The sequence below is a fragment of the Urocitellus parryii genome, chromosome 1, assembly GCF_045843805.1.
Source record: "Urocitellus parryii isolate mUroPar1 chromosome 1, mUroPar1.hap1, whole genome shotgun sequence".
NCBI lineage: Eukaryota > Metazoa > Chordata > Mammalia > Rodentia > Sciuridae > Urocitellus > Urocitellus parryii.
In genome coordinates, this window is record NC_135531.1 from 164,624,930 (window position 1) to 164,640,688 (window position 15,759).

Below are 15,759 nucleotides of genomic sequence, written 5' to 3' on the forward strand. Positions count from 1 at the left end.
TCTCAGGGACATGCTACAGGAAGAGGCAAGGCACAGAGCCAGCAGTGAGGCCTGTAGGCTCAGAGCCAGGCTGCGCGCTGCTCTCACTCCAGGCCACCAAGGGTCCACAGGGACCAGCTATGGTCCCTGTTAGAATTGTCCTCATCTCCTACCCTCAGTCCACTGTTTCCCAAAGGATGATGCAGAAAAAAGTGAAAACTATCTCAGGCTCACTGAAAAGAGGGGATGTCAGACAAGGTGAAATCACTGAGCTTCTCCCTCACACCCAGGATGGTTGAAGACTCTCAAGAGAAAGAAAATTTCAACGTTTCTGGTCCTTCTAGGTGGGTCTGAATATTGGAGCTTCAAGGGTGGTATGGAAATTATTGGGGAACAGAGATCCTCCATGGAATGTATGTATATATATATATATATATATATATATATATATATATATATATATCCAAGTATGTTTTCAAGAAGAAAGTTGATATATGCTAAATCTAGATTTACTTTCAAGTGCTTACTTTAAGATTGAAAATAATTGATTGACACATTATAGTTCATATTTATAGGATGCAATATGATATTCCAATACTTCCAATACAGGCACATAATGTGTAATGATCAAATCTGGGCAGTTACATTTGAATTTGATTAAAAAATTATTTACATAAAGCAATAAGTCCATTTTAAAAAAGGAAGTTTCTTGGGAATCACAGAATATGAACTCCTCATTTTATAACTAGAACTACAAAGAGAACCAGAAAATCTCTAAGTTAGCAAACATTAATTGTAGTGTTGTTTTCAAAACAACTGTTATACAGTTCCCTCCACATTTGCTTTTAATTATTTTCAAGTGCATTTATTTCTTTGGTTTTATAATACGTATCACATATAAAACACAGGGGGAATCCATAGAAAAGTAGGTCCTTTCAGAACAGGATTTCTCAGTATTTTTTAAAAATGCAAGGGCTTTATTTCCAGAGAGGAAGTAACTCAGAAAGCACAGCCAAGAAGTGCATGGTTGGTGGTCAGCACACATACTGCAGTCTCCTCAGCTCCTGCTGGCTCATGCAGTCAGGTAATCCTGATTGAACACCTGCAGCCCAGCACTGAGAATCCTCAGATGGGATTCTCAGATAAACAATATCATCCACTGCCTTGATAGAATCTGTTTGGAATTGCAACAGCAATTCCTTAAATTTCACACACAGGCCATCCATAGGAGAGTTCTGCTGTCTTAGCTAGAACAGGCCTTAATTCCTCTCTAACTCAGAAGATGGAGAAAGCTTGACAAGTTGGACAGAAGTCAATGGCAATAATTAGCAAAGTATCATTTTCTTTAGAAAGTAAGTACTTTATTTTCTAAAGGCCTACAGCTAAATATCTAATTTTTATGAAATGCTTTATTTTTACTCAAATTCAATTAAAGTTATTCTATATTTCCTATTAAAAATATTTTGTACATTTTCTTTTTTCTCAAACACTAAATTACCCATTTAGGTTGAAGGATAAATTTCAACCCCATGATCTCAGGACTCTATAGCTATAATTATAGCTATAATTATCTGTGCCTTTTATTTGTAAAAATACTGGAAATACAGTGAGAGAGAGAGAGACAGAGACAGAGAGACAGAGAGAGAGAGAGAGAGAGAGAGAGAGAGAGAGAGAGAGAGATGATTTGTGTATGGCTGCATATAAAAACAGACTGTGGGTTGGTAATGGTGAACATTTCCCCCTGTTCCTTGCGCTTCTCTAACTTATCATCCATGATCACTATTGCTTCTTCATTACAATGATGTACCTACATGAATTTTATAATTTATAAATTTTCTTTCACTTTTTCCTCTCTCCTTTTTGCCATAGGCTTTAGTTCTTATACTTTTGTTCCATGTATTTAGTAACAAAATATAAACTATGTTTCCTCTCTATGAAAATGTTACTGAGTATTAAAAACAGGATTATTTCAATATGATTCAATGGGTATGCCCTCTTTGAGCTGCTTTACAAGTTCACTGGCTTATTCCAAAAATTTTACTTAGAAATTCAGGAATGATTCAAGATAAATTTTATAAATTTATAAAATTTATTAGTAGATATGTAAAGTCTAAATTTTAATTTTTTCAGTTTTCTCCCTGATCTGTCTTCTCAGCATTGCTCTGATGAGCATCGGGAGTGGAGCTGGGCAGGTCGTTGACCCTGGTGTGTCAGGAGAGCAGTGTGTGCATGCATTATCACAGAGCAGACCTGGACCCTGCACCAGCGGTGAGCACACACTGTTGGTCCAGAGCAAGGCTCAGTGGGAACCTGACACACGTCTGCCCTCTCCCTCCCCTTCATCAGGTCCACAGCATGGTGTCCACGGCCAACCACACGGTGGGGATGGAGTTATACCTCACACTATTCTCCGAGGCCCAGGAGTTCCAGCTTGCACACGGCTTCCTGTTCTTGCTGATTTACCTGGTGGCACTGGTGGGGAACCTTCTCATCATCATCCTAGTCACCGTTGACCAGTGTCTCCACACCCCCATGTACTTCTTCCTGAAGAACTTGTCCCTCCTGGATGCTTGCCTTGTCTCAGTCACTGTCCCCAACTTCATTGTGAGCTCCTTGTGCCACAGGAGCACCATCTCTTTCCCAGGATGTGTCTCACAGGTCTTGTTGGTGACTCAGTTTGCTGGGACTGAGCTGTCTGTCCTCACAGCCATGTCCTATGACCGCTATGTGGCCATCTGCCACCCCCTGCACTATGTCGTCATCATGAACAAGGGGCTCTGTGTGTGGATGGTGGCTGTCTCCTGGTTCCTTGGGGGCATCTTTGGGGTCTTATACTCTGTAGGAACTTTCTCTTTATCTTTCTGTAGCTCCATAAAACTCCCACAATTTTTCTGTGATGTCCCCTCTCTGCTGAAGATTTCTTGCTCAAAGTCACATGTCACCATTGATGTTACTGTGGTCATGGGGGTCACATTTGGACTTTCCTGTGTTGTGTCCATTGGATTTTCATATATGTACATTTTCAAAACTGTCACAAGAATGCCATCCTCACAAGGAAGGTCAAGAGCCTTCTCCACCTGCACACCCCATCTCGTAGTGGTGACCACATTCATAGTGACGGGTGTCACTGCCTATTTGAAGCCAGTGCCAGAATCCCCGCATCCTGTGGACTTTCTGGTGTCTGTTCTCTATTCTGTGATGCCTCCGTCGTTGAACCCTGTGATATACAGCCTGAGGAACAAGGACGTCAAAGCCTCTCTGTGGAAGATTCTAGGGAAACTGTGTCATAAATATTAGGGGGGAAAACAATAGGACTATTCTCTAGAAAGGATCAATTAAACATCTTTATAAATTGTTGTTTTGAGGGTTTATAGTATACGGTTTATTTTGATATAAGGTAAATAACTGAATATTTTGGTTTGTATACATGTGTATTTTATTTAGAATGAGGTTTATAGCTTCATGGCCATGATCACCAATGATTATCTTAGAATCATCAATCGTTTCTTCCTTAGAGCATATCCATGTGATCAGGACATCCATGATACTGGGCAGCCTTCTGAAGGACCAGCTCCTCAGAAACTGTTAACACAATTCTCTGCTTGCAAATGTGACTAGGTTAAAGGGTTTGGGGTGGCTGTTGGTCCCAGTCTAATCACCTCAACCCTCAGAAACTGCAGACTAAGATTTTCCTCAGAGAAGGACTGACTGTGGGAGAGTGGTCTGACCTCACTGTCACTGAGGCTGGACTGTCCTGTGCTGCAGCGTGAAGGGAACTTCTGGGGACAGAAGAGTCTGTGCTGCAGACTCCCAAAGAAACGCAGCCCTGCCCACTCCCAAGACTCCAGCCAGATTGATCTGGGCCTGTAGAATAAGGAAGATTTATTCTAAGACAAGCAACTGGTGAGGGTTACAACTACAGAAATGTAAAACAACTACAAACCAAATCGTTCCCCCCATAAATGCCTTTGAATCGGAATTTCTGGCATAAGCATAGATATAGATGCTAAGTCTTAGTAAAAGTTGATGAAGATTGGGAACAAACACATTATAATCCTCAAAAATTTCACAAAATGGCACAAAATTTATCATTTATGTCCATTTTCATGTTGTATTTCATATTTCAAATATTAACATAAAATAGGAACATTTTTATTTTGTTATTTTAGCTTTATTATTTCATAAATTATTTATTTAAAATATTACAAAAACAACAAACTTGCTTGCATTTCTTCAACTTACCAATCCTTGAATTCCTGTTTTTGTTGTTACTGATGTTTTTCCATTTGTCAAGATTAGTATTTTTGGCTGCTGGTTATTTTGCATCTATTTCCCCAATGTATTTTATCATTGTTTATAATCTTCTTTTATATATTTAGGAATATAAATTAAAATAAATTTGTCTTGTGAGGAAAGATTAAAAATTAACTGAAATTATTTTATTTAAAAAATAAAATTGTAAAGAGAGGGAAAGGCAATTTCACAACACCTATGTCTCCCACCACTACCAGGTCAGACAGCCCTTGAAATTCTTCAAGCAGAGGGAAGGAGATGAAGTTAGCATTCAACTTGGCCATAGATTGCCTTGTTTTTTATTTCTAGTCAAGGCAATTAGACAAGAAAGATAAAAACATTCACATTATAAAGGAGAACAACAAGCAGTCTCTATTTACAGGTTTCCACATCTTGTCGAGAATCACCCCTTACCTGTGATTTTGCTTTCTGCCAGTTCAGTTACTTGAAGTCAATGAGAGTAAGAATACATCAAATGGAAAATTGTAGAAATAAACAGTGCACAGAATTAAAATAAATTTTCTAACAATGCTTGTAGTCATAATTTTTTATTTCTAATATTATTGCATATTAACCTCTCACTGTTCCTAATTTGTAAATTAAACTTTATCCTAGGCATTTATGTCTAGGAAAGCCCATAACAGACCAGGTGGATTGCTCTATGTGACTTCTGGCATTCACTGAGGGGCTGGTAACAGACCCCTAGCTTACCTGGTAGGACTAGTTATGTGGAAAAACTCAAAATTCCAAATATATTTTGAAGACAATTATATTCTTATCTTAAATTTTATTTATATTATGAAAAGGGACTTCAAACATCCAAAAAATTCTTGAAACAATTCAGAACTCTTATTTTAAAGGCACAACAAAGGTACAGGATTCAAAACGCTGCATTCTTTCCCTCCATTTCCATCCCCAGTGCCTCACTTCCCCTCCTCCCTCCCACTATCTCCTTCTACACTACTAATGAACCTCCACTTATTTACATATATTTAAATTTCTGATTGATAGATCTACATAAAGATGGAATCTACTGGGGTGTATTGATACATGCACATAGGGAATATTGTCAAATGCGTTCTGCATTTCACTCTCCTCCCTCCCCTTCAACCTCTCTCCACTGATCTTCCCTATACCATCGTGTTATCTATCTATACCTTCCTTTTTCCCCCTTATCTTTCCCTTGCTTCAGCATATGAGATAAATCTTTCAACCCTTGATTTTCTGAGTCTGGCTTATTTCATTTAGCATGATGTCTCCAGTTCCATCCATTGACTGGCAAATGCTACAACTTCATTCTTCTTTATGGCTGAGTAAAACTCCATTGTGCATGTATACCACATTTTCTTAATCCATTTATCTATTGATCAGCACATGGGCTGGTTGCATATTGGTGTGGTTTAGATATAAGGCATCAACAAAAGCTCATGTGTGAGACAAAGCGAGAAAGTTTAGAAGTGAAGTGACTGGCTTATGAGAGCCTCAACCTAATCAGTGCATTAATCCACTTGAATGGATTAATTAGGTGGTAACTATAACCAGGTAGGGTGTGTCTGGAGGAGGTGGGTCACTAGGAACATGCCTTTGGGACATGTATTTTGTCCCTGGCAAGCAGAGTTCTCTCTGCTTCCTGGTGCCATGTCCTGGCTGCCTTCCTCCTCCACACCCTCCCACCATGATGTGCCCCTGACTTCCAGCCCAGAGCTATGAATTCGATCTTCCATGGACTGAGACCTCCAAACCTGTCAGCCACATATGAGACATCTCCAAAAAGCTCATGTGTGAAGTAATGCGAAAGAGTTTAGAGGTGAAATGATTGTGTTATGAGAGCCTGAAACTAATCAGTGAACTAGTCCCTTGTTGGGATTAATTTGGTGGTAGCTGTGGGCAGATGGGGTGTTGTAGGTAACTGGGGCATGCCTTTGGGGCACATAAGTTGTCTGTAGTGAAGGGAATTCCTCTCTGCTTCTTGGCTCCATGTCCCCAGCTGCTTTCCTCTGCCTCTCACTTCTGCCACAAAGTTCTGCCCCACCCAGGCCCCAAGGAATGGCTGGCCATCTGTGGACTGAGACCTTTAAAAGCATGAGCCTCCAAATAAACATCCTCTCTTTAAAACTGTTTTTGTCTGCCAGATGAGATGGAGCATTCCTGTAATCTCAGTGGCTTGGGAGGCTGAGGCAAGAGGATTGAAAGTTTTAAGTCAGCCTCAGCAACTTAGTGAGAACATGTCTCAAAATTTAAAAAAAAAATTCTTAAAGGCTGGGGTGTGGCTTACTGCTTTAGCCCTCCTGGTTCAATCCCCCATACTAGAAAAAAAAATTGTTCTTGTCAGGTATCTTGGTCACATCAGTGAAAAAACTGTCTAAAACACTTCCTTTATTTGTTCTTGTTAGGTTTTTTGGTTACAGTGCCCAAAACTGACTGAAACAGAAATCTTGGGTGTTGTGAGTTGCACTGCTGTGAACACTAATGTGGCTGTATCATTAGGGTGTGCTGGTGGGATAAAGAACTTGGAGTAGGGTAGCTGGTTCATATGGTGGTTCTATGCCCACTTTTGAGGAATCTGCGTACTTTCCAGAGTGATCATAATAATCTGTACTGAAACCAAAAATGTATGATAAACTTTCCCTCCACATCCTCACCATCATTTATTATTTATTATTTGCATACTTTGACCAGAATGAGATAAGATTTCTATGTAATTTTGGTTTTCTTCATTGCTAGGGATATTTAATTTTTAAAATATATTTATTAGCCATTGTGCCTTTTTCTTTTTAAGAGAGAGAGAAAGATGTGTGTTTGGTTCTTTTGCCCATTAATTGATTGGGCTATTTGGTTTGGGATGTTAAGTTATTTGCATTCTTTATATATTCTAGATATGAATCCCCTATCTGAGCAGCAAGTAGCTAGCAAACATTTTTTTTTCCATTCTGTGGGTTCTCTTTTCTGTTTTTTTTTTTTTTTTTAGAGAGAGAGAGAGAGAGAGAGAGAGAGAGAGAGAATTTTTAATATTTATTTTTTAGTTCTTGGCGGACACAACATCTTTGTTGGTATGTGGTGCCTAGGATCGAACCCGGGCCGCACGCACGCTGGGCGAGCGTGCTACCGCTGAGCCACATCTCCAGCCCTCTGTGGGTTCTCTTTTCATGCACTTTACTATTTTCTTTGCTGTGCAGAAGGCTTTTGATTTGATGTTGTCGCGCTTACTGATTCTTGTGTGTATTTTTTGCACTTTTAAGGTCTTGTTAAGGAATACTGTGCCTGCATCAATATGATGGAGAATTGACCCTGTGTTTTTTTTTTCTAACAGTTGCAAAGTTTCCTGGTCTAATTCCTAGTTCTTTGATCCACTTTGTTTTGACTTGTGGGAAGAGTAAGAGATAGGAAAGTACTTTCATTCTTCTGTATGTGAAAGGTTGGGTGAGAGAGAACATTCTTATCTTTTTGCTAATTTTAGAGGAAATGTCTTCAGTTTTTTGTCTATTCAACAGGACATTGGCTTTGGTTTTGTCATGTTTAGCTTTTATGATGTTGAGCTAAGCTCCTTCTATCCCTGGTTTCTCGAGGGCTTTTAACATGAATGGGCATGGATTGCATCAGAGGCCTTCTATGCATCTGTTGAGAGGATCATATGATTCTTGTCCTTAATTCCACCATGTGGGGGATGACCTTTGTTAATTGGCATATGTGTGTCAACCTTGCACCTCTGGGATAAGGCCCCGCTTGGTCATGATGCGTGTGCGTGCACACTTTACTCTCCACAGTCCAGTTATGCTAGGACAGGGAGATAATTTGCTGAGAGACCTGGAGATGGCATGTGAGAGATAGGTTTATTGGGAAATGCTTCTGGGAAAGGTTCAGTGTGATGGGCCAAACAAGTAGCTCTTCTTCCCTCCCAGTGTCTGCAGCACTTCACCGGTGGCCTCATGGCACTCTGTCCACTGGAGACCAGCAGAAGGAGCCCTTATCCTCTCTACAGTGGGACACTCCAAACCAGTTACCACAGGGAACCAGTCCCAAGTCCTAGCACTCATGAGGGTAAGTCTGTGTCCCTCAAGATGATACTTATCCAGTATCCAAGATGACACTTATTCTGTACAAGTCCCATCCCATTTTTCCCTTGACTTGGATACGTTCCTGAGAATGGAAAGACATTTCAGAGACATAGTGTTTTGCTGTCTTCATTTTCTTCATGGATGACATAGTGTCAGGGACTAGAAATCAAGGCCCTGTGCAAGCTAGTCAAGCACTCTGCTTATGAAGTACACAGCCAGCTTCTTAAACTGGCCACTTTATATCACAACTTTTTGTCATCTGAATCTGAGGTTATTGTGAACACTGTAATTAATATGTATTAGCGTAGCATTCAATATCAAAGAATTTGTATGATTATAATTGAACACCTTCCAATTTCCAGATAATTTATGAAAAATAGCACAAATATCAAAGCGTTTGCATGTGATACAAGTTTTAGCTTTTGGTTCCTGAATCATTGATTAATTAACATCCCTCATTAGAATCATGCATTTGCCGCTCTAAACTCACAAGAGAAAACAGAACTCGCCAATCCAGAAAAAAATATGGCTTATGATAACTTAAAAAATAATAACCATGGATTTGTACTGTGAGATGATACGTCCCTGGGGACATTCCAGATGCACAGTCCCTCCTGCACATGTCCACCACAGGGGTTAGGTAAGTGTGTCTTGGGTGCTCTTTCACTAAGCACTGGGACTCCTGAGGGCGTTCAGTGTTCACACTCATTCACGCACAGTGTCATCCCAGTGCATCCTGCACACACGTGGAGCCAGACTGGGTCTCCAGCAGCCGTGGAAATGAGTAAACAGTCCCCACATCATCTCCCTTTGGAACATCTCCAACTTCCGGCCTGTGGGACAGGGACAACAGAGAAAACCAGCACCACCCTCCCTCTGCTTGTGCTTATCTACCACTGCTTTTGCAAACTCTAGACAGCGGGGACAGTGCTGGGCTGGAGACAGCAGGGGACAATATTATGCTGGAGGCCTCTACCATTTGGAAGGTAGTATGACCTTGGACCACTTAACTTAGTGATCTGTAGTGATTTCACCAGCCTCTACATCGAAACTTGAATGGAAATGACAATTTCCATTTCACAAGTGCAGATTCTTTAGCAAATTTGAATGTTCTTTTATTCTGATTATTGATTATAATTTCAGTTAGAAAACAACTGGCCCAGGAGAAAACTTGGGTTTCAATGCCCCAATTAGAAGTGTTTCTTGGATGATTAAATGTCAACTTAAAGATAATTAAAACACATTTTGTAAGTGTAGGTCACTGAGAAATAAGATATTAATTTTGAGTGTATTTTCTGAAATATGTTCTCAAATAATTTGTTTCAAAGGCTTTATCTTTATTGTGAAATATTGGTCAAAGATATATCAAATTTTGTAAATAATCATACTATGTAAATAATCATTACAGAAAAATTTAACACTGAGCTACATCCCCAGCCCCTTTTTTTGTTTTTTATAAATTTTTAGACAGGGTCTCACTAAGTGGCTTAGGGTCTAAGTTGCTGAGGCTGGCCTTGAACTCGTGATCCTCCTGCTTCAGCCTCCTGAGCCACTGGAATTGTAAGTGTGTACCCCCCTCACCCAGTTTTGCCTTTTGTTTGTTTGTTTGTTTTTAGGCAGGCTCTTGGCAATTTGCTGAGTTTGACTTCAAACATGTAATCTCCATGCCTCAACATCCCATGGAGCGGGTATTACAGATGTGCACCACCATAACCTTCCCAGAAATTTTAGAATTTTAGACTAAATTTCATTATCTAAATTCTTTAAAGGACTGTCTTTTTATCCAGCTGGTTGAATTAATTTAATTATTTAATGGATAGAAGGATAGTCAATAGAAAGGAAATTATAAAATACGGGCAGAAAATTTTCTCAACTATGGTCTTAGAAAATTATATAAGAAGTTATGAAGTAAAACACAGACATGTATGGATAAATAATCACTAGATATGAATATTAATATGCTGGTACACTTATATCAACATATACATAACTGTATATCTGCCTGTTTATGGATTTCCATCTAAAGTTGGTCAATTTTTAAATCAACTGGAAAGTTATATAAATTTTGTCCTTGAACTATAGAAAGAACTCAGAATATCTTAAGAAAATGTTCATCTGGAAATTGGAAACAGGATTAGCAGTTATTATAGAGAGAATGAAAATGTAAATTTAAATTAAAACTTAATATGTCTTGCCTTTTTAAAGTTGTGCACCAGGATTTAAATAAAAGTTTGGTAGGCCTCTCTCTTCTCTCTCTCTCTCTCTCTCTCTCTCTCTCTCTCTCTCTCTCTCTCTCATCTACCTAGAAATATTATTTCAGGAATATATGAAATAACATTATAAACATAAACTTGAAAAAACTGAAAGGATAAAAGAGTGTTAAGAAATATAGAATATAGAAATACAGAAGCCCAAAATAAAATCTGAGAGTAAATTCAACTAATTTTAAAAATGGCCTAAAGTCTCAGAGAAAATTAAACAAGCAAGAAACTTTAAAAGAGCAGGTAGATATACGTCTGTTGTGTTGTAAAATTTATTTTAAAGACAAGTATCAAAAATATATTAAAATATTAATTGCAGAAGAATTTGCAAAGCAAAATGGAAATAGTCCTGGCAGGCAGCTATCAGTCTGTCTCTCCCTCTTTAGACATTTTAATACAGATACTTCTTTAGAAGACATGGGTTGCTTTGTGCTGTGTTCCTGTAAACAATTTGTGTCTACAGATGGAGAACATTTTCACAGACTTAAAAAGAGAAATTGAGAGAACAAGCAGTTCTTGGGACAAATGAATGATTCCTTTATTGGATAAAATTTACTGTTAAATCCACATTGTTCATATGCATGCACAGATTCACACAGAAACCCATTCATTGATATCTGCTCCGTGTTGGACAGGAATGCTTGGTATGCCTGCCCTTTTAATCACACATGTCCATTTTCACTGCAGAACGATTGTTTGAGAATGAGTAATAACTCTGTGGTCACAGAATTTCTTCTCCTGGGTTTTTCTGACTCACGGAGTCCTCAGCTCCTACTAGCTGTGATTTTTACTGCGATATACCTGGCTGCCCTGGTGGGGAATGGCCTCGTCATGACCATCACCTCCCTGGACCCAGGCCTCCACTCGCCCATGTACTTCTTCCTGAGGAATCTGTCCCTCTCTGACATCTGCCTCATTTCTGCTGTGGTGCCCAGAGCCGTGGCCAACTGGGTCACCCACTGCCATTCCATCTCGTTCCTAAGCTGTGTGGCCCAGGTCTTCCTGGTGCTTTTCTCAGCAGACACAGGCCTGTGCCTCCTCACAGCGATGTCCGTGGACCGCTATGCTGCCATTTGCCATCCCCTGCACTACGACACCATCATGAGCAGGGACACCTGTGTGCAGATGGCCACTCTGTCCTGGCTCAGCAGTGGCTTTGTATCAGCTATCCACACCGTGAGCACCTTTTCTTTATCTTACTGTGGATTCCATGAGATCCAACAGTTCTTCTGTGACATTCCCCAGTTGTTAGCTGTCTCTTCTTCAAAGCGTGTGACTGCAGAAATTGTGCTCATTATCATTAATGTCTTCCTGGACACTGGCTGCTTTGCCTGCATCGTCATCTCCTACGTCTTCATCTTCTCCACTGTCAGGCGGATCCCGTCCACAGCAGGGAGGGCCAAAGCCTACTCCACCTGCCTCCCCCACCTGGCAGTTGTAGTCCTTTTCCTTTCAACTGGTTTTTGTGCTTACCTGAAGCCCCTCCTGGGGTCCTCCTCCTCCACTGACCTGGTGCTCTCTGCGGTCTATGTTTTGCTTTCCCCGACCCTCAACCCCGTCATCTACAGCCTGAGGAACAAGGCCATGAAGGCAGGATTGGAGAAGCTGGTCACCGGGAAGCTCCTGACAAAGCAGCACATCCTCCTGTTCCTCCAAGAATAGTGTGATTCCTCCCTTCCCATTCTTTGAATGTACGGGGGTCAGTCTAGGCTGGTCTGTGTTTGTCTCCAACTTTATCTGGAACCAATGTGCTGATCTTAGTTCAAACTAGAATAAAATACACGACCAGGTTATTAGCAAAGCTGCACTTGGCTGCACCCATCCTAGTTTTGGAGCATTGCCAGAGAAAGTGTGCTCATTAGTGATTTGCTGCAGGTTTCTCTGGGTTATCTTAATTGGTTTATTAAATCAAGGCACACATCTTGGTTTTGGATATTTGCCAAGGGAGTTATTTAAAAGTCATTCTTGAGTGAGACTATAGATCTAGATGCTGTGGTTTGTGCTCCAAAGAGGAAAAACAACCATTGTGACCTAAAAATCTCCTGGCCAACGGCCCTGATTGCACTGGACCTGCCTAATCTCACTTCACCCTGTTGGGTCTGTTGGGCTCTACCCTGGCCTGTTAGCCATTCTTTCCTGAGCACACATTTCTAGAGCCTTACACGTTACTTATATTGTCCTCATTTACAAAATTAACTTCACAGTCAATAAAATATTCACTCCTATCTCAACAGCACATTCATAAATAGCACTGAAAAGCAAAGGAGGGACACTTTTCCAGGAGATGCATTTTCCACAGATGGGCAGTTCTCCTACCTAGGCACGAGCACTGTGTCTCCTATCCCCAGATGATCATGTCCTTTCAACAATTTGGGGTTGCATAAAAGATGAGATGTTGAGAACTTATTAATAATTTCTGTCTTATATGTGAAAATAATTGCTGTGTTCTTAAGTTTTCACTTTACTATGTACTTTTTACCTATACTTTGAAATGTTCTTAATTTTCTATTCTCATTGACCAATATATGGAACTAACATATGAAACTGTTAAATATGTGATTTATTAGTACTTTCTATCACTTCCTTATGATTTAAATATGAGATGTTCCCCCCAAAAGCTCATGGGTGAGACAACACAAGAATTTTCAAAAGTGCAATGATCAGACTGTGAGAAGTGTAACTGAATCAGGGGATGCATCTGCTGATGTGGATTAACTGGGAGGTAACTGTGGCAGCTGAGGTGTGTGGCTGGAGGAGGTGGTCAGTGGAGGGTGGGTGTGGGGTCTGTATTTTTCCTAGCTCAGTACAGTTCTCCTGGATTCCTGTGGGCCATGCCCTGAGCTGCTCTCTTTTACCACGTCCTTCCTCCATGATGCTCTGAGTCACCTCAGGCCTAGGGCTATGGATCAGCTCACGGTGGACTGAACCTCTAAAAACATGAACCAAAATAGACTTTCTCTTGTCTAAAGTGCTCTTGCTGGCTATCTTTATTACATTGACCAAGTTCTAACTAAAACAGTATAATATCTGACCCTAATAAATGCAGGTGCAAAACTGACTATGAATCAAGCTCAGTGATTTCCTATAGCACTCAGCCAACCATACCAAGAGCTGGAGACACACTCAAACACACACACACACACACACACACACACACACACAGAGTGAGAATTTTAAAAAGGAGGAAAACTTATACTTTTCTTATGATTTTTCTGGTTCATGACCTTACCTGAAAATAAATGTACAGTGAAAAATATTTGGGGGAAAATATATATTAGTTAGAATTTACTAGAGGAAAAGGAAAAAGTAAAGTATGCTTTGTGTTTCCTCTTTATTTTCTTATTTTCTAAAACATTTGTTCAAAATAATTAAAACTAGAACTCTCCTGCGGTTCAGCAATCCCACTGCTGGGCAATCCACAGGTCAAGGGTACATTTGACAATGGAGCACATCTAGGCTGCAGCCCTTCGCCCTGGAAATGAAGTAAAGCTGACCAGAGAAGTGGCCAGAGTAAACACTCCAAACCCAACATTGGACAGCTCGAGACTTGACGGGACTTGCAACATGGGATTTGGTTACTGGAGCAAAAAATGAGGAAAGAATTCATTGAACCCAAGCCCTGACAATTGTGGAGCCATGGGGAGGGGTAACAAAGAGAAGAGGGGGAGAGAAAGCCCATGAGCTTCCTCCTCAGAAACAGCCAGGAGGACAGCAGGCTGAGTTAGCCAATCAGCAGCCCCAGAGACAGTGGAGAAGCTCGCACTGGCCAGCCGGGGTGGGCTGAGGGCTGTGCGGCAGGGTGGCCTCTGCAAAGCCTAGAGTTGGCCCGCTTCCCTAGAACAAGCGGAATAAACACGGGCTCCCACCACGTACAGACAGCCACAGGTAAACCCAGAGGGAGTGCCTCGGGAGTGGCTGCCTCTGACACTCATCAGAAAGGCTCCTGTGGAGGATCACTGCTGGCTGAAGACTCCCCAAACCCTCTGCTGCAGACAGGGGAGTGAGGGGGACTTTGCCCAAGAGCAAATCACTCCCAGGGTGTGAGCCCCAACCCAGCACTCTCCCACCACCAAAGGAGCCAGTTGACATCATACCCCTGTCATGGTGGGTGGAAGCCTTGGTGTCACAGATGCCCACAGAGGAACTGTGCCCACAGGCCTCACGGGTTCAGTCACCAAGAGCTTTGATAGGGCTTTACCAAGAATCCCCAGTGGATGAGGCAGGTGATAAGCACTCACAGCCACAGGGGCTCAGACCAAGGTGGGCCCACTGACACTCCACCTCCATTACAGAGATGGCACCCTGACCATCTCCACCAGTCACAAACCACCCACAGAAAGCCTGTGCTCACAGGCGCCACCTTTGTGGACAGCCACCAAGCTCTATGCCACCATAAAGAAGGCCCTGCAGGGGGAAGTGAATGCTTAGAATTCCACAGAAGTCAGCAACAGCCCTGAGCCTCCCCTGTTCCCCCCACCTAACGGAAACAGCCAGTGGATGCAACACCCCATGCATGCAGACGGGCCTGTGGGCTGCGGACCATCCACCAGCTGGTGAGAAAGTGACAGAAACCAGGGAAGCAGCTCCTGATCCCAGCATGGTTTATCTCATGGACGGGACTTCCAGTGCTTCAGATAGATAGCTCTGTTTACTTCACTATATAGTATAAAGACAAACCATTGGGATAATGCTATGTAAGTGTGTTTCAAAAAATCAATGTGCATCTCGGTGAAAAAAGACAAATAGCTCAATCCAACATGGCAGAGTTTCATATTTTTTTGTAATTTTTATTAGCCATTTTAATTATTCAAAAAAACACAGGTTTCATTGTGGTATATTCATATTCATCACCCAAAGAGGAAAAGCAAGTGGCAAGTAAGTGCATGAAAAGTCTCACAGTATCATTAGTCACTTGAAAGCAAAAATTAAAACCATAGTGAGACACACGTCACACTAATGAGAACTGCAAACATAAGAAGAACAAAAACAAAAAAAATGTGACAGTGAAGATTGTAGAGAAATTGGAACCCTCAACACATCACTGAGGGAAAATGTAAAATGGTATGGGTGCTGTGGAGAACAGCTCTATAGTTCTGCAGAAAGCTGAACGTGGTTACCACTAAACCCGCCATCCCATGCTAAGTGTGTACCCAAGAAAAGTGAAATGGCCT

At 41.2% G+C, this 15,759-nt stretch overlaps 2 protein-coding genes across 2 annotated transcripts; both read left to right on the forward strand.

Annotated features, from left to right (window-relative positions):
• The first annotated feature begins 2,334 nt into the window (after positions 1 to 2,334).
• On the forward strand, positions 2,335 to 3,276 carry LOC113177917 (olfactory receptor 14A2-like). Its single transcript, XM_026382423.2, has one exon. It carries the CDS (start codon positions 2,335 to 2,337, stop codon positions 3,274 to 3,276), a length of 942 nt encoding a protein of 313 aa, XP_026238208.2.
• Positions 3,277 to 11,290: 8,014 nt separating this feature from the next.
• Positions 11,291 to 12,250, forward strand: LOC113177916 (olfactory receptor 14A16-like). Its single transcript, XM_026382421.2, has one exon. The coding sequence runs from the start codon at positions 11,291 to 11,293 to the stop codon at positions 12,248 to 12,250; it is 960 nt and encodes a 319-aa protein (XP_026238206.2).
• The last annotated feature ends 3,509 nt before the right edge of the window (positions 12,251 to 15,759 follow it).